The following is a 22,307-nucleotide window of genomic DNA, read 5'->3' as shown; positions in this document are numbered from 1 at the left end:
ATAGAGTAAGCCTTGGAAAGGAAGGGGGGAGTAGAGACCCGAAAAGACCTGTTGGTCAGGAATGACCTAAACCAGGCAAGAGCCATGTCAGTGATCCCTGCCTCTTCAAGCCGGCGAAGCAGGATCTGGTGGGACACAGTGTCAAACGCGGCACTCAGGTCTAATAAAATAAGTGCCGCTGTTTGACCCAGGTCCAGGGAGGCCCGAAGGTGCTCCGTCATAGCCAATAGCCAATCAATTTAAAAATCAGTGCTGCCGAACGTTGCTAATAATGACCCAATGACTGCCAAAAACCCAGGAGGCTCTCCCGAGCTAATAAGTCCGCCACTGCATGACCTGTGACCTCGACTCGAAAGTCAAATAGATTTGTGCCATAATATCAAAGTCTCGGTTACATAAGGGCCCTGGGACCGGGTGAATGTTATTTCATCACGGGGCTGCATATTTACACAAAGAGTGAACATATACCTCAGAGTTAATAAAGCATGTGCTTCAAAACCCCCTCAAAACTCTGAATCCCATAATGCAGCTGAATAGTCAGCTGTTTCATAGGCAAAGCACAAATCCTGATGTTTCTGCAGGGTCAGTGTCAAAAGGCATCTCACACCAGGGCAAAAGAACAAATGTATTGCAACGAAGGAAAACGGCAACATGCAATGTTCCAAATGGCACAACCTTGGGGTTGAGGGGGACCCATCCACAAAATCAATAACGCCAAGACTACCTCACCGAATCGGCGTCTGCGGTGCCCAGTCACCAGCAGGTGCCAGTATTCCGGGCAAGGCATTTCTTGTCGGCGAAAATACAAATCCCCTGTTGGCAGTTGCAGAAACCGCCCGCTTAGAGACCCGCATCCTCTGCCTCAGTCATCCTCGTTCCTCTTCCTGATCACACCACTGGGGGCTCCCCCAATAGCATGCCAGTACTCCTCCATAGAAATCCGGTATGAAGGGAGAGCCACAAAACGACTGATGTTCCGTGGAAGCGTGACGACCGCTCACGCTGCATCTCAATAAACCAAACTACCAACTCCCAGAGAAACTCCATGGAAAGCAGGCACGGACACGAAGTAGTTCTGGATTCGGCATTTCTTTATTGGTGCAGGTCACCCTTAATCCCACGCATAAGGAGAGATGCGTTTCGGCCTTTAAAAGGCCTTTGTCAATCTAGTTTGGCAATGAATTTCTCATATGTTATATAGCCCTTCCCACTGGTCTTAATTAACGAAAATAGAAGACATACTATAGTGCATGTATTCCTATTGCAACCAAAATATATGTGTGTGTGTGTGTGTGTGTGTGTGTGTGTGTGTGTGTGTGTGTGTGTGTGTGTGTGTGTGTGTGTGTGTGTGTGTGTGTGTGTGTGTGTGTGTGTGTGTGTGTGTGTGTGTGTGTGTGTGTTCGTTCGTGTGTTCGTGTGTGTGTGTTCGTTCGTGTGTGTGTGTGTTCGTTCGTGTGTGTGTGTGTGTTCGTTCGTGTGTGTGTTCGTTCGTGTGTGTGTGTGTGTGTGTTCGTTCGTGTGTGTGTGTTCGTTCGTGTGTGTGTGTTCGTGTTCCACAGGTGCCCACCAGCAGGATGAACTCACTGTGAGCAAACTCCAATTTGGGGAAGAGACCCATGCTCCCAGCATCAGCAGAGCCTGATGCGTTTCAGGACAACTCCCTTTCTCAAAGGCTTTCTGCAATTGAATGATTGCCAGCCACGCGAACATCAGCGTTTGTCCCTCCTTTATTTCAATGGCACAATCATACTCAGGTGAGTTACACATCACTACTGCATTATGGGGCTGGTAGTTCGTAATAATAAAACCCAAGTGGGCTGCATGCAGTCCATTCAATCCAATATTTAAAAATCACAGGGGCACAGGCAGAGTTCATCCCCGTTCAAATTTCTTGCTGAACAGTCCTGCTTCGCTGATGCAACGCACCAGCAGCGGGACCGCTAACTTATGCAGCGGTGCATCCTTCGACCGGGTCAGCCGATTTAGATTCAGTTCCACAGGTGCCCACAAGCAGGATGCACTCACTGTGAGCAAACTCCAATTTGGGGAAGAGACCCATGCTCCCAGCATCAGCAGAGCCTGACGCGTTTCAGGACAACTCCCTTTCTCAAAGGCTTTCTGCAATTGAATGACTGCCAGCTACGCGAACATCAGCGTTTGTCCCTCCCAAAGGGGGATCAACAGGATTTCTCTGAGATCCTCCAGGAAGGTGTGCTGGTGGCCAACCAGGTAATTAGTACTGCAGAGGATGGTGCGTCTCTGACGGGTCACTCTTATGCACATGGCATATGTGCGTGAAGATCTTCCTGGTTACTCCTCACAGCGTTGAAACTGGAGGCACAGCAGCGCATCCAGAAACTTCCGTTTTCTGGCACCTCACTGTTCAGAACACACACAGATGAGGAAATGGGCAGAATGAAAGCCGAGTTGGACACCTTAAAGACGATGGGCCTGGAGAACAAAAAGGAGTTTAAACGACGATACTGGCCCTACAATCGGAACAATTATCAACAGAGGGTTCAAACCCCTTAATGGTCGGAAAACAAGCAGAATAAGTCCCAGTACCAAGGCCGTCGTTCCTCGAGAGGAAGAGGAGAACACCAACAGCAGTCGTCTTCCGCAACAAAAACTCAAGGGAAGCAATGAGTTTCTTTCCTCTAGCACCATTGCACACTCCAGTGGGCGGAAGTATCTCAAACTACATTCAAGAGTGGCGCAACATAACCAAAGATCAGTGGATGCTGAATATAGTGAAAAATTGGTACGCACTATGCTTTTGCGCGTCCCCAAGAGACATTCCTCCGGTAAAATCCAGTCATCTATATCTAGAACTCCTGCGTCAGGAAGTGTCGACCCTTCTGAAGAAACTAGCAGTAGAAGAGGTCCCTCTTGCACAGAGAGGAAAGGTAGTTTACTCAAGATACTTCCTTGTTCAGAAAAACGACCAGCCGAACAAGTTCAGACCAGTTCTCAATCTACGTTCTCTGAACAAGTTCATCAAAAAGTAGAAGTTTTTAATGTTGGCACTCCATCAAATATTTCCACATCTGAGGAAAGGCGATTGGATGTGTTCGGTGGATCTCCAAGATGCTTACTTTCACATTCCAATCACACCTCGGCATCACAAGTGCCTGTGGTTCATGGTGGGCACGAAACATTACCAGTTCAAGGTCTTACCCTTCGGCCTAAAATATGCCCCGAGGATATTCACAAAATGCATGGCAGTAGTAGCGGCAGCATTACATCACCACGGTCTGTTCGTGTATCCATACCTGGACAACTGGCTGTTGAAGGGATCATCTCCTCACATTGTGCAGGAACACCTTCACATCTGCCTGGATCTCCTTCAGCGCTTAAGCCTGTATGTCAAAGTGGACAAATCGGTTCTTCAACCGACCCAGTCGCTCCATTATCTGGGCGCCAACCTAAACTCCGACCTCAGAAAAGTGTTTCCTTTGGAGGAGAGATTGTCTTCAATGAGAGAAAAAAGCAGCATCATCCTCCAAGCTCATCAGCCATCAGTAAGACAAGTGGCTTCTCTGCTGGGGTCGATGGCCTCTTGCATTTTTCTCATACTTAACACCAGATTGCGGATGAGACCGTTGCAACAAGATTTGGAGGACAAATGGGACCAAACCTCAGGTCAGTGGAACGGCCGGATTCTCCTCTCTCCCACAGCGAAGACGTCCATTCTCTGGTGGCTGCAGCCACAGAACCTTCTGGTGGAAATCCCATTACATCAACCTCTGCCAAAACAAACTCTGATCACGGATGTGTCGCTTCAAGGTTGGGGAGCGCATCTGGTTCATCTGCAAACTCAGGGCAGATGGCCTAGTAGAGAGCAGACCTATCATATCAACATGGTAGAACTATGGGCGGTTCATTTAGCCCTCAAGGCTTTTCAACCGTCAATTCAGTCCGATTCAATCCTAATACAAACGGACAATACAACCACCATGTATTACCTGAACAAACAAGATGGAACACGCTCTCGCCCTCTGTCTCTTGAATCCCAGGCGATCTGGCACTGGCTGCTAGCCAGGAACCTATCAATCACGGCAGTGCATCTGCCAGGAGACCAGAACGTGCGAGCAGACGCCCTCAGTCGTCACTTCGAGGAGCAAAAAGACTGGGTGCTCAACGACGAAGTGGTGGCGGACATTTTTCATCAATGGGGTCATCCTTCCATTGACCTCTTTGCAGACGATCAAAACAGAAATTGCCACGCCTTCGCATCCAAGTTTTACCTACCAGGAACGAGGGGGAATGCTCTTTTGATGAACTGGTCAGGGACGTTTGCATACACCTTTCCACCCCTCCCTCTCATTCCAAAGGTTGTGGCCAAACTTATCTAATCCCGAATGACGATGATCCTCCACCGGACTGGCCTCGCCAATGGTGGTATCCGGACCTGTTGCAGCTCTCTGTTCGCCCGCATCGGAGACTCCCGTGCAGGCGGACCTTCTCACCAAAATGAGAGGGAAGATTCTGCACCACTGCGTTCCCTCGCTCATTTTGGCAGCATGGCTCCTAAAATCCTGCAGTACGGACATTTGAACCTCCCTCAGGATTGCATGGACATTTTGAGGGAGTCAAAGAGACCATCCACAAGCACCTCATACTTTCTTAAATGGAAAAGGTTTTACTTGTGGTGTAGTCTTAATGGTTGGAGTCCAATTGACAGGCAAGAAGAGGTAATCTTGCCGTATCTGCTCTACTGGGCCAAATCTGGTTTGAAGTATTCATCCATAAAAGTGCATTTGGCGGCCATCACGACATATAGTAAATCACCGAACCAGCCTTCTTTCAACTTCAGGTGGTCAAGGACATCCTACAGGGGTTGAAGGTTTATCCTCCTGTTCGACCTCCTTCTCCTCCTTGGGAGTTGAACATAGTCTTGTCCAAATTGATGGGTCCACCATTTGAACCTATTCATAAGGCCACATTACAACACCTTACATGGAAAGTAGCTTTTCTAGTGGCGATTACTTCAGCACGGAGAGTGAGTGAAATACAAGCACTCTTTTCTAAGGAACCGTATACGGTTTTCCACCACAATAGGGTGGTTATGCTAACTCGCCCCTCCTTCCTGCCCAAGGTAGTGTCTGATTTCCATGTAGATCAGACAATTTCTCTACCCTCTTTCTTTCCCAATCCTTCTACACCAGCGGAAAGGTCTCTTCATTCGCTAGACCTAAAGAGGGTTCTCAAGTTCTATTTGGATGGAACAAAATCCATTAGAAAAGCTGATCAATTGTTTGTAAACTACGGGTCTGTAAGATCAGGCTTTCCAGCTTCTAAAAGATCCATTTCACGATGGATAGTGTCTTGTATAAAGTTGGCCTACCAAATAGCGAACAAGCCTCTGTTAGCCTCCCCTAAAGCTCACTCTACTAGGGGCAAGGCTGCTACGGTTGCATTCTTACAGAATGTACCGATGGCTGAGATTTGCAAGGCTGCAACTTGGAAATCGGTCCATACGTTTACCAGGCATTATAGTCTGGATTCTGACTCCAGGGCAGATACCCAAGTAGGCCAGGCCTCCTTGAGGAATCTGTTCCAACGCTGACCTATTGGAGTCTATAGATGCTTTATGGTTACTATATATCTTGATTGTACTCTGGTTACTTGCCCGCAGGATAAGGGGATATGCTTGCTATTCTATTCATGTGCTTATGACTATTGATGAGGATCCCCTGGAAGAGAAGGATAAGTTACTTACCTGAATCCTAGTTCTCTTCCAGGGGAATCCTCATCAAAGTCATAAGCAACCCACCCGCCTCCCCGGGCAAGTGAGCAAGATACATATTATCTCTTTGTAAAATGGTCTGCGGGTCTCCACAAAGAACTGACCTAACTGTCACCCCTGCTAGGGGTCATGGCTGCCTTAAAGGCACAGAGTTAGTTTATTCTGAGTGTTTCTGTGGGTTAGCTTTTCAGCTTTCTACACTAATGTTTCTGCAATACAGCCTATGTGCTGACAATGTTTTTCATTCTTCCTTGCAGGATTGTGATTTCTGCTGTATATTAAAGCAGTTTTCAAATGCTTTATTGGAATATAGTTATATACAAGGGAATTTCTTGCAACATTGCTCAGCATTGTTATGGAAGGCTGGTATATATATTTCCGGGGTCCCGCGCATGGTTGGGAATATTCATGTGCTTATGACTTTGATGAGGATACCCCTGGAAGAGAACTAGGATTATAGGTAAGTAACTTATCCTTATTGGCTCTGGGTTCGTCGGGTTCTTGATGAACCTACAAGTCCTATGTATCCCCACAACCAGAAAGGTCCTGCGGATGTAACGGTATATTGCTTTCAAACAGTTGTCATAATTAGAAGAAGTTACAGGTGAAAACGTTGACACAAATTGCTGTCTTTTTAATCTAATTTTCAATTTTTCCTATATTCAACAGTTTCTTTAAAGAAACTTTGAAGGATGAACACATATGACCCCATGCTAAATTTAGAATGTTGTCTACTTTTCAAAAATGTATAGCTTTCCAGTATCCATTATTGCTTTCATACCCATTTCTACCATTAACTGGAAGGAGGTTGAAAGCACAAAAAATAGGCTATATCCCATAAAAATGCCAGAACTGTGTTTACCCATGAAGTTGGAAAAAAAGGACGCAAATTTGGCGTGGATACCTTATGTAGTCATAAAGTTACAGGGGCCTCAGCGCGAACTACCCCAAATAGCCAAAAAAAAAGGCTTAGCACGGGGGGAGGCCTAGCAGTGAAGGGGTTAAGTCCACATCGGTTACAAATACCATTGCCTCTTAATTCATATTCATGTAGTTGCACTGGCATGTAGTACATCTGTTGCACATGTTTAAAATTAATAATGTGTATGGAAGCGGCTCAGTCAATGCGCACCATCTACCCCAGTCGGCCTCAGATGATGGTGTATTTAAGGTTCTATTCCATCTCTCTAACGCCTGCTCTGTGTTTCTGTGTTTTTCCTTCTGTGCTGCATTATAGGGTTTGGTTACAAGTCTTTCTCATGTGGGTGCAGTGAGAAGCGTTTGTAGTGCCTGCTGTGCAGGTGGCACTTGTGGGAAGGATGCATATATCGCTTTGATGGCTTGTCACAGTCTCTTATAAGTAAAAAGATGTACAACTAGTCTGTTGCACATTCCCATTCCTACTTCAACTGTACCACAAACACCACCTCACTCACTCACATACACAACCAGGGAATCCCTGGGATGATTTCAATATCGACCCTCACATTGACACTGATCCTGATTGGTATCCCAGTCGTTCATCATCACCAGATAATGCATTTGCTTATCAGGATATGATAGCAAGGGTAGCAACATTTCATCAAGTACCTCTATATAAAGATTCAATTGAGGACGATTTCCTGTTTGAGACTTTGTCTAATGCTCAAAGAGGGCCACAATATTTACCATTGCTCAAGGGCATGACATTTCACTCAGAAGACGTCTTTAACCACCCAGTCAAAGAAAGGATAATTACTCCACTCGTTAACAAAAAGTACAAAGCACCACCATCGGACCCTATTTTTATTAGTTTAATTAACCCCAGACTCTTTAGTGATGTCCAATGCGAGAGAAAAAACCAACTCCCAAACAACTGGAGATGCACCACCACCAGAAAAGGAATCCAAACTAATGAATGCCTCTGGGAAGGGGGCGTGGCTATGCAGGCGATGATGATGGATGTGCTGTTAGAGCTCCGCCGTGTATCCCCTGAAATCAGATCATTCATCCATTAAAAAGCATCCCCGGGGCCGCTAATTAGCTCTGCTAAGCCCCGACGAGCCCGGGTTCAACCCACAAGTTTTGCAGTCTCCACGAAGTAGCAGAACGGTGAAACAACCGCATCGAGGAGGTGCGGCCTGCAGCAAAGGTACGCAAGACACGTCTACGGCAGTTACGCAATACCAAGTCCCTGCTGAAGCTCGAGGAACACACCACAGCTATTTTGCGGGGACACCTTTGTTGGGTACTCCCTTGGACCCCCCCCTTTGCCGGACACCTACACGCCACCGAGATCACCCCGCAGAGCCGGGACGGACCCGAAGGCCTGCCGTCTGTACTCCACCGCGCGTGAACAGCTCTGAGGTAAGGGTAGTGCAACAGGTCTGCTCTTGGCACTGAACATGGACGAAGCGCGGGGCCACGCAGAAACCTAGACACAAGTGCGACACAGGCAAGGGGGCATGCATTTAACTCATAAAACAAACAGAAAAGAAGGGCGAGACAGCGAAGACAATAGTTGTTGATGACCCACAACCCTGGGACACAGTGGATACAGGCACAACCAAGAATTTGCCCAGTCCGCATAAAAACTGGGACTGGAACGGCACAAGTATACTCACAGGCCCTGGGCCACGTTGGAGACACCTGTACTGTGGGGGAGGTGCAGAAGTGCGCAACAAGCAGGACACCGCGTCTCTGTATCTGACTTTGACTTGGGTCCTAGTTCTGCACATCTCATCAGTTCTTGAGTTGATTAGCTACTGCAACTTGTGATGGGTCACACACCAGATTGCGGATGCAAGTAGGATCTCAGAAAGCAGTGGCTCCAACACCAAGGGAGCCTTTTAGCGTGGGTGCAGATCTTAGAGTCAGTCCATTCAGATCAGCACTAAGCAATGTGCCCCCCCACCCTAATCTCATAGTCGATCTTACCTTCAGCTGTCCACATGTGCAGGCTGCTGTGGTCCTCTCTCGGCTGGGGTACCTATTTGTATAATATCCTTTTGGCTTGGGGAAGTATTATTGATATTGTATTTGTCTGTGCTCTCCAGTGAGGACCGTTTTTTAACTATATGGATGCACATGTTCCTCTTCCAGGGGATCCTCCTCGACAGTCATACGCACTGAATATTCCCGCCAATGTGCGGGGACCCCGGAAATAATAAAAATTATTTATGGAAAAATATATATATATATATATATATATATATATATATATATATATATATATATATATATATATATATATATATATATATATATATATATATATATATAATAATCAATCATTTTTTATCATACCAATGCAGCCCACATCCAGGAGGCTAAACAATGCAATAATAAATAAAAACTGCTTTTGCAAACACATAATGCATGTATAAACACACAGGAGGGAATGTATCACTAACTCTTTGTTTAAAGAGTAAACCAATGAAAAACTGCACAGAAAGCAGACATTGTTAGCCTACAGGCTGCATTGTAAACCAATAGCCTAAAAAATGAAAGCATTTTCACACAAAACTGGCACTGTGCCTTTAAGGCAGCCATGACCCCTGCTTCCCATCATGCCTCAGGGGTGACAGTATTGCAAATTATCACGAAGAGTGGCGAGCTATCACAAGCGATCAGTGGGTGTTGGCTACGCTGCAGAATGGGTACTCTACGTTTTCGACGCCACACCCCCTCAATCCCTCCGGTTCCATCATCGTGCCAACAGATGAAGATATTGCAGAGCGAGGTTGCCACCCTTCTGCGAAAATCAGCCATCGAAAAGGTGGCAATATCACTACGAGGTCGAGGTAAAGAAGAAGGGTCGAAAATCAGAATACAGATCCATATGGATCTGCGAACACTCAACAAGTCAATCAAAAAGGAGAAGTGTCGCATGTTGGCTCTCCATCAAATATATCCACATCTGAGACCGGGAGATTGGATGTGTTCGCTGGATCTGCAAGATGCCTACTTTTATGTTCTGGTCTGTCAGCATCACAGGCAATATCTGAGGTTCCTGGTAGGATCGTCCCACTACCAATTCAAAGTGCTACCTTTCGGGTTGAAGTCAGTTCCCAGAGTGTTCACGAAGTGCATGATAGTGGTGGCAGCCGCACTACGTCGCAGAGGCATCTTCATGTACCCTTACCTGGACGACTGGCTGCTGAAGGGTCCCTCTCCCCACAGCGTGAGGAATCATTTCCTGCAATGCCTAGAGCTTTGTCACCGGCTGGGCCTTCATCTGAATTTCGAAAAATCTACTCAGCAACCCACACAGAGAATCCATTATCTGGGAGTGTTGGTAGACTCTGAGGTAGGAAAAGTGTTTCCTTCGTTGGGGAGACAATTATCCATCACACAGAAAGGCAGACAGATTTTGGACAGCAAAAGGCCGTCGGTTCGTCAGATTGCCTCCCTGAGAATGCGTCCTTTACAGCAGGATCTGGAAGACAAATGAGATCAGCAAACAGCTTGCTGGTATGACAAGATAAATCTCTCAAACGCAGTAAGCGCATCCATCCCATGGTGGATGAAGGAGAATATGCAAGTAGGGATTCCTTTTCATCAGGATCCTCCCTCTCAAACGCTGATCAGGGAACGCCTCCCTCCAAGGCTGGGGAGCTCACATGAGGTCTCCCCAGACACGACACAAGGGAAATGGTCACCAAAAGAGCGCTCGTATCACATAAACATTCTGGAACTGAGAGCCGTGTATCTTGCACTCAGGGCTTTCCTCCCTTCGATTCGGGCAAACTCCATTCTAGTACAGATGTACAATACCACCACCATGTCTTACCTGAACAAACAGGAGGAAACCGCTCACGGACCTTGTCACTGGAAGCTCAAGCTTTCTGGCATTGGCTCCTAGCACGGAACCTATCAATCACACCGGTACACATGCCGGGGGAGCAGAACTCTCAGCTGGATGCTCTCAGTTGACACTTTGAGGACCGAGAAGATTGGGTACTCAACGACAAGTTTGTCGAAGACATTTACCAGGCGTGGGGTCGTCCCAGCAGGAACCTCTTCGCAGACGAGATAAATACAAAATGCGGAGGCTTCGTCTCAAAGTTCTATCGCCCAGTGTCGAAGGGGAATACCCTTGTGATAGACTGGTCAGGGGCATTTGTGTTCGACTTTCCACCTCTTCCACTCATCGAGAAGGTGGTGACCAAACTCACACACACGAGGATGATCCTGATTGCTCTGGAATGGCTGAGGCAATGTTGGTACCCAGACATTATGCACCTGCTGGAATTCCCACACAGGAGCTGCCTTGCAGACCAGACCTGCTGTCCAAGATGAACAGGAGGATTCATCACCCCAACCTTCCCTCACTGAACTTGTAGGCATGAATCCTGAGGTCCTCCACTATGGTCATTTAGGACTACCACAAGACTTCACAACCATCTTAACAGAAGCTAGGAGACCTTCCACTAGACACTTGTATGCTTGCCAGTGGAAACGTTTTTATTTATGGTGTGTACAAAATGATTGTAGTCCCACCATGGGGCAAGAGGACGTCATTTTGCCATACCTGCTTGACCTAGAACAGGCTTAAATTTCCGTTCCATCAAGGTGCATCTAGCAGCCATTACTGCATGTACACGTTCTCCTTCTCAGCCCTCCTTCTTTCAGTTGCAGGTTGTGAAGGATTTCTTACAAGGCCTTAAAAAGGTCTACGCTCCGGTCCGACCTCCTTCACCACCCTGGGAGCTGAACCTGGTGCTATCAAAGTGGATGGGTCCACCTTTCGAACCTGTCGACAAAGCAACCTTGCAACACCTCACGTGGAAGGTAGCTTTCCTGGTAGCTATCACCTCAGCTCGCAGAGTGAGCGAAATACAAGTGCTCTGTTCAAAGGAACCATACACTGTTTTCCATTTCAATAGGGTGGTATTGAGGACTTCTCCCTCCCTTCTTCCTTCCGAAGGTGGGATCCGATTTCCATATGAATCAGACCATTTCACTGCTGACTTTTTTCCTTAATCCCTCCACGCCAGCTGAGAGGGCTTTACATTCACTTGAGCTAAAAAGAGTTTTAAAGTTCTACCTGGATAGGTCCAGGTCGATTAGAAAGTCTGATCAACTGTTTGTTAACTATGGGTCGATCAGAACAGGTTTTCCAGCCTCAAGACGATCCCTCTCCAGGTGGATAGTTTCTTGCATCAAGTCAGCTTATCAACTAGCACAAAAGCCCCTTGGGCCTGCTCCCAAGGTGTTAATGTTAATGTTATTGATATTTATAGAGGGCACTGTTTCCCGAAGGTGTCCTGGCACTAAGTCCTACAAGGCTCTAAAAGCAGAGGGAGAGTACAATCAAATGTACCCAGAAAAGAGCCGTTTTCAATGCCTTCCTGAAAGCAAGTACATTTGTCATACTTCTATGATGTAGTGGGAGACCATTCCAGGTCTTAGCCGCGGCAAGTACAAAGCTACTGCCGCCCCAGCTCATTTTATGTACAAAGGGCACCAATACCAGCCTTGCTTCCAAGGAGCACAGTGATCTTTTTGGTACATACCAATGAAATTGCTGTTTTAGGAACTCCGGTCCAGTTCCTTGAAGTACTTTAAAAACCAGGCAAAGGGCTTTAAACTGAACCCGTTTCCTAACGGGCAACCAGTGGAGCCTTCTAATCTCAGCCGAGATTGAGGCGTATCTAGGTATACCAGTGAGCAATCTGGCAACTGTGTTCTGTAGAAGTAGTAGTCTGTTCATAAGCCCTTCCTGCAGATTTATAAAAAGGCTATTGCAATAGTCCAACCTGGACATGGTTAGAACAGAAAATACAGTTTTCTGATTTTCTTTGGTCAGGGATGGTGTTACTTTTTTGCAGGATCTAAGGACATACGATGTGGATGAGACCACTGCATTCACTTGATCCCTAAGGTTGAGCCTGTTGTCTATCCAGACTCCCACATTTTTCACCTTCTTAGTGGGAATGGGAAGAGGTGCATTCCACGAGGGGAAAGGTGGCTACGACTGCTTTCCTTCATAACGTGCCTATCTCTGAGATCTGTAAAGCGGCAACTTGGAGGTTCGTCCATACATTTACAAGGCCCTATTGTCTAGATTCAGACATCCAAGTAGGCCAGGCCTCCTTGAGGAATCTGTTCAAAAGCGGATTGCTGCTGTTGTTGTATGTTGGGTCATCCATCCTCATTTGTCTGCAGGCCGAAGATTGGCTTGCTCTTCTATTCAGTACTTATGACTATTGATGAGGATCCTGCTGGAAGGGGAAGGATAAGTTACTTACCTGCAATCCTACGTTTGTTCCAGGGGTATCCTCTGCAAAGTCATAAGCAACCCACCCGCCTCCCCAGGCAAATGAGATTACTTCATGGTTAAACTATATCTTTGTGCCCCGACCTTCAGTTACGCAAAGAACAACTGACCTAACTGTCACCCGAGGCATGATGGGAAGCTAGTGGTCATGGCTGCCTTAAAGCCACAGTGCCAGTTTATTTCTATGCTATTGGTTTGCAATGCAGCCTGTAGGCTAACTATGTCTGCTTTTTGTGCAGTTTTTCATGAGGTTTACTCATTAAAAAAGAGTTCCATTGATACTTGCCCTCCTGTGTGTTTATACATGCATTATGTGTTTGCAAAAGCAGTTTATATTTATCATTGCATTGTTTAGCCTCCTAGATGGGGGCTGCATTGGTATGAGAAAAAATGATATATATATATATATATATATATATATACACTGTACAGTAAAAATGTGTATGATCTGATTTAATTACATAAATGTCTTCAATATATATTAACGAGCTGCACCATAAAGTTCACTGTACAACAGAAGAACGAAAAAATATTTGTAGTTTGATTCAGATTGAAGGATTCAGTAATTGCTTTAAGCACATATTTGAAATGGTACTTTTTTTCTAACACCTCTTTACTCTTTCATACTTTTAGGCCCAGTAGTTTATGTCTTGGATCTTGCAGACCGGTTAATATCCAAGGCTTGTCCTTTTGCTGCAGCTGGAATAATGGTAGGATCCATATATTGGACAGCTGTCACATATGGAGCAGTGACTGTGATGCAGGTAAATAGTTTTTTATGGTTTTCATTTGTTTTTTGGTATGTTTCTTCACATTGCGTCTCAAGTTATGGTGCCTCATCACATTAAACAGTTGTAATAGTATATTACATTACATATTTTCATATATTTTGTGTATGTATATATATTTTTTTCACTCCACTTGTTTAGTCAACTATAACTTGCACCAAATCATGCACTGCTTATGTCCTCGTATATTGTATCACTCATGACACGTTAAACACCCTCACTCACTCATTACATTTAAAGAACAACATTGTTCAAATTACTGAGGAGAACTGTGCCCCCCATAATTTTTGAGAGAAATACGGTGATGGGGAATAAGCGTATGTGGAGTGTTGGATACAGTTATGAGTGATGTAATATCTGAGATTCTATCTATGTCAGTTTGTATAACTGCCAATATCAATGTGTTTTTTTTAACTGCTTTTTTGTTTAATTACTCGTGTTTTTTTTTACTTAAGTTAAAAACTTACTACCTTTATTCATCACATAACTCCACTTTAAACTTTGCTGGTCTTTGTGTGTTTGCGTATATGTATGTTTATACATGTATGTGTGTGTATGTATATTTATCTTTATCTTTATTCTGCACTAAGTACGAGCACTTTTCTAGTCATTTGCACTGAATATGACTCCTAGGGACCAGTAGGACATTTTTGTGATTTGGGATCAGAGTAGAACAACTAGTTGGATTAGAGCCCACTTGGGCAATATTGACTATTGAAAAAAATGGCTATTGAATTGAATGGAGATGTTCATAACCACACCATTTGCAGCATAGAATCAAATTGTGCACTGGCAATGTATTTATGTCCGCAAATGTAAATATATGTGTGGGGGGAGTTTTTTTTCTTCAAAAAATCTATAGTTAAAAAAAAAAAAGGAATTACTTTGAAAATTACATTATGAATTTTATGTGATTTTACCATATTTATTCATTTTAGAATTATTCAAATGTGGAATTTACATTAGTTTTGTAAAACCTACACAGCCATTGAGTAGTATTTTTTCCGTGTTGTTCTCTGGATACTCTGAATTACCCATGCACTGGCACTTTAAATACTGGGCACTGCCTATCGCAACTTGCCATGTGATCAAGCTTCATTGGAAGCGAAACGCGTAATGGCGGCTGGCTGGCTGGAGGAATAAAAACACCTTGAATTAGCACAGAATCTGGGTCTGCTTTCGTCATTTGTGGTAAGACTTTGGCTGCTGCCTGGTTTTATTGACGAGCTACGTGAATATTCGAGTACCGACAAAACTTCCTAGGTACAAGCAGAACCTCTCCTTTTGTTTTTGGGCAACGCGGCAGGAAGTGCACCCTTTTCTGTTTACCCGGAAGAGGATCTACAAACTCCGGTGAGGAGCAAGCTGCAATAGCCCCCGGATACCGCCGAATGGTTTCGCTGGACTGCTGATACCAACATTGTCTGTGTCTGCTGTCGGACTCGAAGACCGGTAATTAAGCTGCAGTGGAGCGCAGGGCGGGGTACCCGGTAAGGAGTGTGCGGGCAATCTGACGGGTAGATTTGCTACTTGTCAGAGGCCACTTCGAGGTGTCGAGCAAGTTTTGCTCACAGCCACAGTGCCGTAATGTCCGCGAATAGGTTGCGGGAACGAGAGGAGGCGGCGGAGAACATGTTTCTGGATTCCCCGGCTGGGGGGTCCGGTTCTGCAATACAAACAGTACAGGTAACAACTGGGAGCCCCACCACTCGGGATATATTCAAGAGACTGGAAAAGCCTATGAGCTCTGAGCAATCCAAGTGGTGGGAGCACCAGTCCCTTTCCCGATAACTACAAGTCGGGAGAGTGCCGCGAGGACTTCGTATCACCTTGGCTCCCAGCTACGAAAAACCCGACCCAGAGATGTTAAGGGAATGGGCGGAATCTAACTTGGAATCGTCAAGCAAGCTGATGGCGATTTTGGTTAAATATGCTGAAAGTGATCGAGTGGAATTGCAGGGGGAAATTGAAAACTTGGAGACTGAAATTGCTGCTCTAGGAAGCAGTGACCAAATATTGAAGTTGCGGGAAGAAATGCTTGCCAGGTTAAAAAAGGAAGAGGACGTGATTAAGAAGAGAAAAGCCTACAAGTTCGAAAGGGACCGGCTGGATTACCTCAACGGACAGTTTTTCACCTTCGCTCGCTGCTCCGATGGGGTTAAAGCGAGAGTAAAAAATATGCAGAATAAAAGCACGAGAGATACAAGGGCAATATCGATTTCTGCATCTGATCTCAGCTCAGCCGTGGAAAGCGAACCTGAAGGTCAATTAACAAGTATGCAGCCATTGGGGTTTACCAAACTTTCACTGGCCGAGCAAGTGGATTGTCTCTGCCAAGATCGAAGAGACACTCTGCGCCCCCGTGTACTACCTGGAAATCAAACCAAAGGCGCAACTTCAAGCGGGCTCAACGTCGCAAAAGCACCAAACAACGAGGGAAACCAGGCAAAGGGACCCGCAAGGGGGAAATGGAATCGCAATCAAAATCGCACAGCAGCGCAAGCAGCAACTCCAACACAGTAATCAATTTGACTTCAGTAGAACTTTCTAAAAATGATGGGGATGTGCTGAAATTGGGGCTATCTTACTGCCCACCCTGCAATTTCAATTATGCTGGCACACGCATGGACACCTTCAGATTTATTCAGAAATTGAAACTTAGTAAATTTCACAGTATGATACCCAAAAAAAAGAAATTGACAGAGGAAATAAAAAGTCCCTCCTTATTAACAGTGGGAGATCACGAGGCATTTGAGGAGATTTGGGCACTTCAAAAAGAAACGGATGGGAGTGATGACCGTGTGACCAACACAGCACCGGAAGCCATTAGTAAATGCCTAACCCCATTCAAGCCCAAGTCCACTTTCCAACCTACGATGGTTCATGATAACATCGATGCTTATCATGATTTGGTGATCCAGGATCTTACAAAATTGTACATTGTCACCAATAATAAACGACATGCCATCAATAATCAAAATCGGTGCTATGCCCAACTGATTAAAAAGTTGGATTTGAACAATACTGTCATAGTACAGCAAGCCCACAAGGGCGGCAACGTGGTGTTGTGGCCTTGGAGCATGTACATGGTGGAAGCTGAAATGCAACTGGGGGACACTTTGTGCTACAAAAAGAGCAATTTGCCTGTGGTTAAAGCTGCATGGGTGGATCAGTCTAAAACTCCAGGCTTGGAGAAGTGGTGATGTGATCACTGAAGACGAATTTCGATTCCTGAGAAAAGAACACCCGGTGATCCCCCACTTTCTACTTGATCCCCAAGATACATAAAAACTGTGAAAATCCCCCAGGGCGCCCCATTATTTCAGCAATAAATAATTCCCTGGAAAATGTATCGAAATATATTGATTTCTTTCGACAAGATTGGGTTAAGGGACTGAGGTCCTATGTTCAGGATTCTTCTGATTTTATCTGGAAAATTGAAGGTGTTCAGTGGTGTTAGATATGTTTTTAATGACTTTAGATGTGTCTTCTCTTTATACATCTATTGGACATTTGGATGGTTTGAAGGCGGTTGAATATTTTTTTAACAAACGCCCGGTGCATTGTGCAGTTCACAGTAGAATGTTGCTTTCAATAATAAAGATGTGTTTAGAGCAAAATTATTTTGTTTTCAATAACCAAGTTTATCAACAAACCAGGGGTGTCGCGATGGGGGCCTGTTTCTCCCCCAGTTACGCATGTCTGCACATGGGACTGTGGGAGGAACAGGTCCTGTCGGGACAGCTTCGGGACATCATGGAGCAAAATATTGTTTTGTATCTCCGCTACATTGACGATTTGTTCGTTGTTTGGCGGGGAACGGATAAAGCAGCTAGTGAATTTGTCAATGAACTGAATACCAGTGGTTTGAACCTTAGATTTACATCTCACATTAATGCGACTTCAATTTGCTTTCTGGACATGCAAGTTTATGTGCATAACAATACTTTAGCCACCAAGCTTTACAGAAAGCCAACAGCTGGCAACACCATTCTACACGCTACGAGTTACCATCCACGTCACCTGATCCGCAGCATCCCTTATGGGGAAATGCTGTGGATCAGACGTTTATGTAGCATTGAGAATGAATGTGTGGTTGCACAAGAGGCTAGCAAACAAAGATTCCTAGAAAGGGAATACTCTAGGAACATTGTTGAGTTAGCAATAAGAAGGACTCTTCAGATGTCCCGTGATGAGGCTTTAATTTCCAAACCATGGGCTGTAGCTATTGCCTCACAAGATGATAAAATACAATCACGCATGATTGTGGCGTATAGCAGGCAACACTCAGACATTAGGAAAATCTTGTATCGGAATTGGAACTTCATTAAAGGGGATCCAGTGATAGGTCAGAGGGTTCCGAAAAAACCTATGCTCACGTTTAGAAGATGTACCTCTATGGCTAAGTCTTTGGTTAAAAACACTTTGGAACCACAGATGTCTAGTACTTGGGGGGGCTCTCAGTAAAGGCTTTAGAAAATGTACTCAATGTAAGGCCTGCCGATATGGTTGCAATAAGAGCAACTACATCAGCCCGTTTACACAACTTCCGCGTGAGTTCACAAAACGATTAACATGTAAGACAGACTTCGCGTTTATATGCTGGAGTGTTCGTGTGGGTTCAGGTACCTGGGGAGTACCAAGTTACCGGCCCACAAACGAATACTCCAACACTTAAGGGCTATTACCGGCAAAGACCAGGCCTATCCGGTAGCTAGGTATTTTGAGGAATCACACGAGTCAAATCCATCTGAGCTCCAGTATTATGTCATTGATTCGGTGTGGCCTCTGAAAAGAGGAGGTGACAGAGAAGCGAGGCTTCGACTTCTCGAAACAAGCTATATTCTGGAGTTAGACAGTAAACAACCGAATGGTTTGAATGCCACTGAGGATTTGCACACTTGTTTACATTAACCAGGCCTTAACTGTGAAAATGTATACTAATTCTGTAAGTCATTTATTTGATATTTTTAGTGTCACTTTTATGCTATATATACAACATTTTGCTATACTGTTTTAAGAATCACCTGTACTGTATGATAATGCACTGTGGAATCAATTTGATTAGATTATAATGATGAGTTTCGCGCCTCTCATGAGGAATTTTTTAACGGGTGGGGGTCAAACCGAGATTGATCTTGGTATCTTTATCTTTATTCTGCACTAAGTACGAGCACTTTTCTAGTCATTTGCACTGAATATGACTCCTAGGGACCAGTAGGACATTTTTGTGATTTGGGGTCAGAGTAGAACAACTAGTTGGATTAGGGCCCACTTGGGCAATATTGACTATTGAAAAAAATGGCTATTGAATTGAATGGAGATTTTCATAACCACACCATTTGCAGCATTGAATCAAATTGTGCACTGGCAATGTAATTATGTCCGCAAATGTAAATATATGTGTAGGGGGATTTTTTTTTTTTTTTAAATGGGAATTACTTTGAAAATGACATTATGAATTTTATGTGATTTTACCATATTTATTCATTTTAGAATTATTCAAATGTGGAATTTACATTAGTTTTGTAAAAACTACACAGCCATTGAGTAGTATTTTTTCCATGTTGTTCACTGGATACTCTGAATTACCCATGCACTGGCACTTTAAATACTGGTCACTGCCTATCGCAACTTGCCATGTGAACAATCTTCGTTGGAAGCGAAACGCGTAATGGCGGCTGGCTGGCTGGAGGAATAAAAACACCTTGAATTAGCACAGAATCTGGGTCTGCTTTCGTCATTTGTGGAAAGACTTTGGCTGCTGCCTGGTTTTATTGACGAGCTACGTGAATGTATATGTGTATGTATGTATATGTGTGTATATATATAATATATATATATATATATATTGAACATTTGACACTGTTTAATGTACAGTCAAGAATTAATATAAAAAAACCTGAAGCTCAGCAAATTGCACCCGCTATGAAAACCATAAATGGCACATCAAGTACAATGTTCATGCCCTCACCAACATCATAGTCCGTCAATCGGACAAAGGGGGAAACGTAGTATTGTGGCCCGAGCACACTATTTGGAGGAAGCCTATAATCAGTTGAATGATTCTCACTGCTACAAACGCTGTGATGTAGTCACCATGAAAAAAAGCACAAACGGAATTCTACTCCCAACTGTTGGCTTGGAGAAGTTCAGGATTACTCAGCCAAGACTAACTTAAATTTCTCAAAAATGAGCACCCAGTAATTCCTGTAATTTACTTAATTCCCAAAGTCCACAAATGTGCTGACAAGCCGACCGGTAGACCCACATTTCGGCGTGCAATGGCTTATTGGAAAACACGTCTGCTTACATTGATGCTTTTTTACAGGAACATGTCAAGGCCTTGCCTTCCTATGTACAAGACACAGGTGACTTTTTGAGGAAACTTGATGGATTGTCATGGGACCCTAAGTACTGGTTGATAACATTGGATGTTACATCCCTCAACACGAGTATTCACCACCTCGATGGTTTGAAAGTGGTGCAACATTATCTGGGGAGGAGGCCTATTCAGATGTTCGACCACAACAAAATGTTGCTTGCCATGATTTCTATCTGTTTGAATAACATCTTTTTCATGTTCTTTAATCAGTATTTTCAACAGGTTAGGGGTGTCGCTATGGGGGCTTGTTTTTCTCCCAGCTATGCCCGTTTGCATATGGACTGCTGGGAGGAGCAGGTCCCCTATGGCGCACACCACGATACCTTCACTGAACATGTAATTCAATGGTATTGGTATATCGATGATATATTTTTGGTATGGCATGGTACTAGACAACAGGCACTGGATTTCATTGATTTGATAAATGTCAACACACTTAACTTTAATTTCACGTCCAATATAAGTCAAGATCATGTTTTCTTCTTGGACGTAGAAGTTGTTGTCAGAAACAACAAGCTGGAGACATGGCTTTACAGAAAGCCCACTGCAGGCAATACTGTGCTGCACGGCAAGAGTCATCATCCTGGACACCTGATACGCAGCATCCCCTACGGGGAAATGCTGCGCATATGCAGCACAGATTCCGAGTGTCATTTGCACAGGAAGCCAGCAAAGCAAGATTTCAAGCTAGGGGGTATACTACTCCCGTTATTGACAGGGTGATCACTAAGGCAAATCAGATTCCCAGGAATGAGGTCTTACTGCACGAAACATCAACAGTAGCAACAGAAAAAAGCAAACAGCCAGTCAGACTAATTTTGACTTACAATTGCCAGCACGAAGCAACGCCGAAACGCATAGGGTGCTCGTTTATGTTTGGCTCATATTAAATAAAGAAGAACATCTTTGGAGCAGACTGCTGGATTTTGGCATTATTTCTCTTAAGAGGAGTGCACACGTGCTATGTAGCACGGTGAGTGTGATGTTTAGCCGGGCTGCCTTTGACCCCGAGGTGCACCGAGGCTTGAAGTGTCCTGGCTGAATTTTTTTTTTTTTGTTTTTTTTGTTTTTAAAAGACCTTTATTGTCCAACATACAGTGTACTCAGCATTGTAGCTTACAACCCAGCCGGGCCAGCTGCAGGTAATGAACATTGTGCTAGGTAGGGCAAGTGAACACAGCTTCAAGGCCAACAACCCTGGGGTCCGGCAGCGCATACCAACATGTCTCATGACACCGTAGTCATATCTTTATTTCGTGTTAAGTAAGTGTGTGGTCCATGGCTTTTCTTTATATAGTCAGAGGATCAAAGTAGTTGTGCCGAACCTATCCTCGTCGCCAGCAGTGGTGGCAGCCGAACCCACCATATCATACATGTGTCATCGGGAAGTGTCTCAATGTGGGTCAACTTTCAGACGGGTATGGTGTCGCATGAATGAGTGACGAGGGTGTTTAGTATTTAAGCGTGTTTGGGGCGCACGACCTTCTCGGTCGCCCATCCCTTTGGACAGAGCTGTTCTGTATCGTAGCGCCCAGGTGTGTTGCTGAAGCCTCAGCCGTCACGTCCGAGGGCGCCTTGTGGTGTTGAATGGAATGCAACTTGGAGTTGTATGTGCACGGACATGGTCTAAGTGGAGATGAAACCAAACCAGTAACGAACTACAAAACAGGAACAAGAGGGTAGTGGGAGGTAGGTGGGGGTAGTTGTGCGCAGAGTTTGCCATATCATTGGGAGGGGGGAGTCGGAATCGATGTGCCAGCCGTGTCTCGCGGGGCGGGCGGGAGGCCAGGGGGGGGGATAGTGCAGGCTGCCCGTGTAGCGGAGCCGTTGTGGGGGTCCTCGAGTGTTTAGTGGATGTGGCAGTCCGGTGTGGCGCCTGGGCTCTTGTCGTAGCGCCGCATCAGGCGGCGTGTGTCCGGGAGTGGGGTTAGCAGTCGTCAGTGTGAATCAGTTAAGCACATGGCAAACGGCGGGCAGAGCCTAACTGTCGGGTGGGTGGTGCATGTCTCATCATGCGCGGTGCGCAGGAGTCCGTATCGGGGAGTGGAGGTGATGGGACATGATTCTTCACGTAATTCCCTGTTCGTACATTTCTGTAGGAAGGAGCGCAGTACGTCCTCCCAT

General features: G+C 45.0%; 1 protein-coding gene across 1 annotated transcript in view; it reads left to right on the top strand.

Moving 5' to 3' along the window:
* MARCHF5 (membrane associated ring-CH-type finger 5) overlaps window positions 1-22,307 on the top strand; it is a 350,016-nt gene that overhangs the window by 22,897 nt on the left and 304,812 nt on the right. Inside the window, exon 3 of the mRNA XM_078643427.1 lies at window positions 13,644-13,774. Within this exon, the coding sequence (XP_078499553.1) occupies window positions 13,644-13,774 (131 nt within the window). The remainder of the gene's footprint in view (window positions 1-13,643; window positions 13,775-22,307) is intronic.

Source organism: Lissotriton helveticus, chromosome 5_1 (assembly GCF_964261635.1).
Source record: "Lissotriton helveticus chromosome 5_1, aLisHel1.1, whole genome shotgun sequence".
NCBI lineage: Eukaryota > Metazoa > Chordata > Amphibia > Caudata > Salamandridae > Lissotriton > Lissotriton helveticus.
The sequence above is the reverse complement of the archived record's forward strand: the minus strand, read 5'-3'. Positions and strand labels throughout refer to the sequence as shown.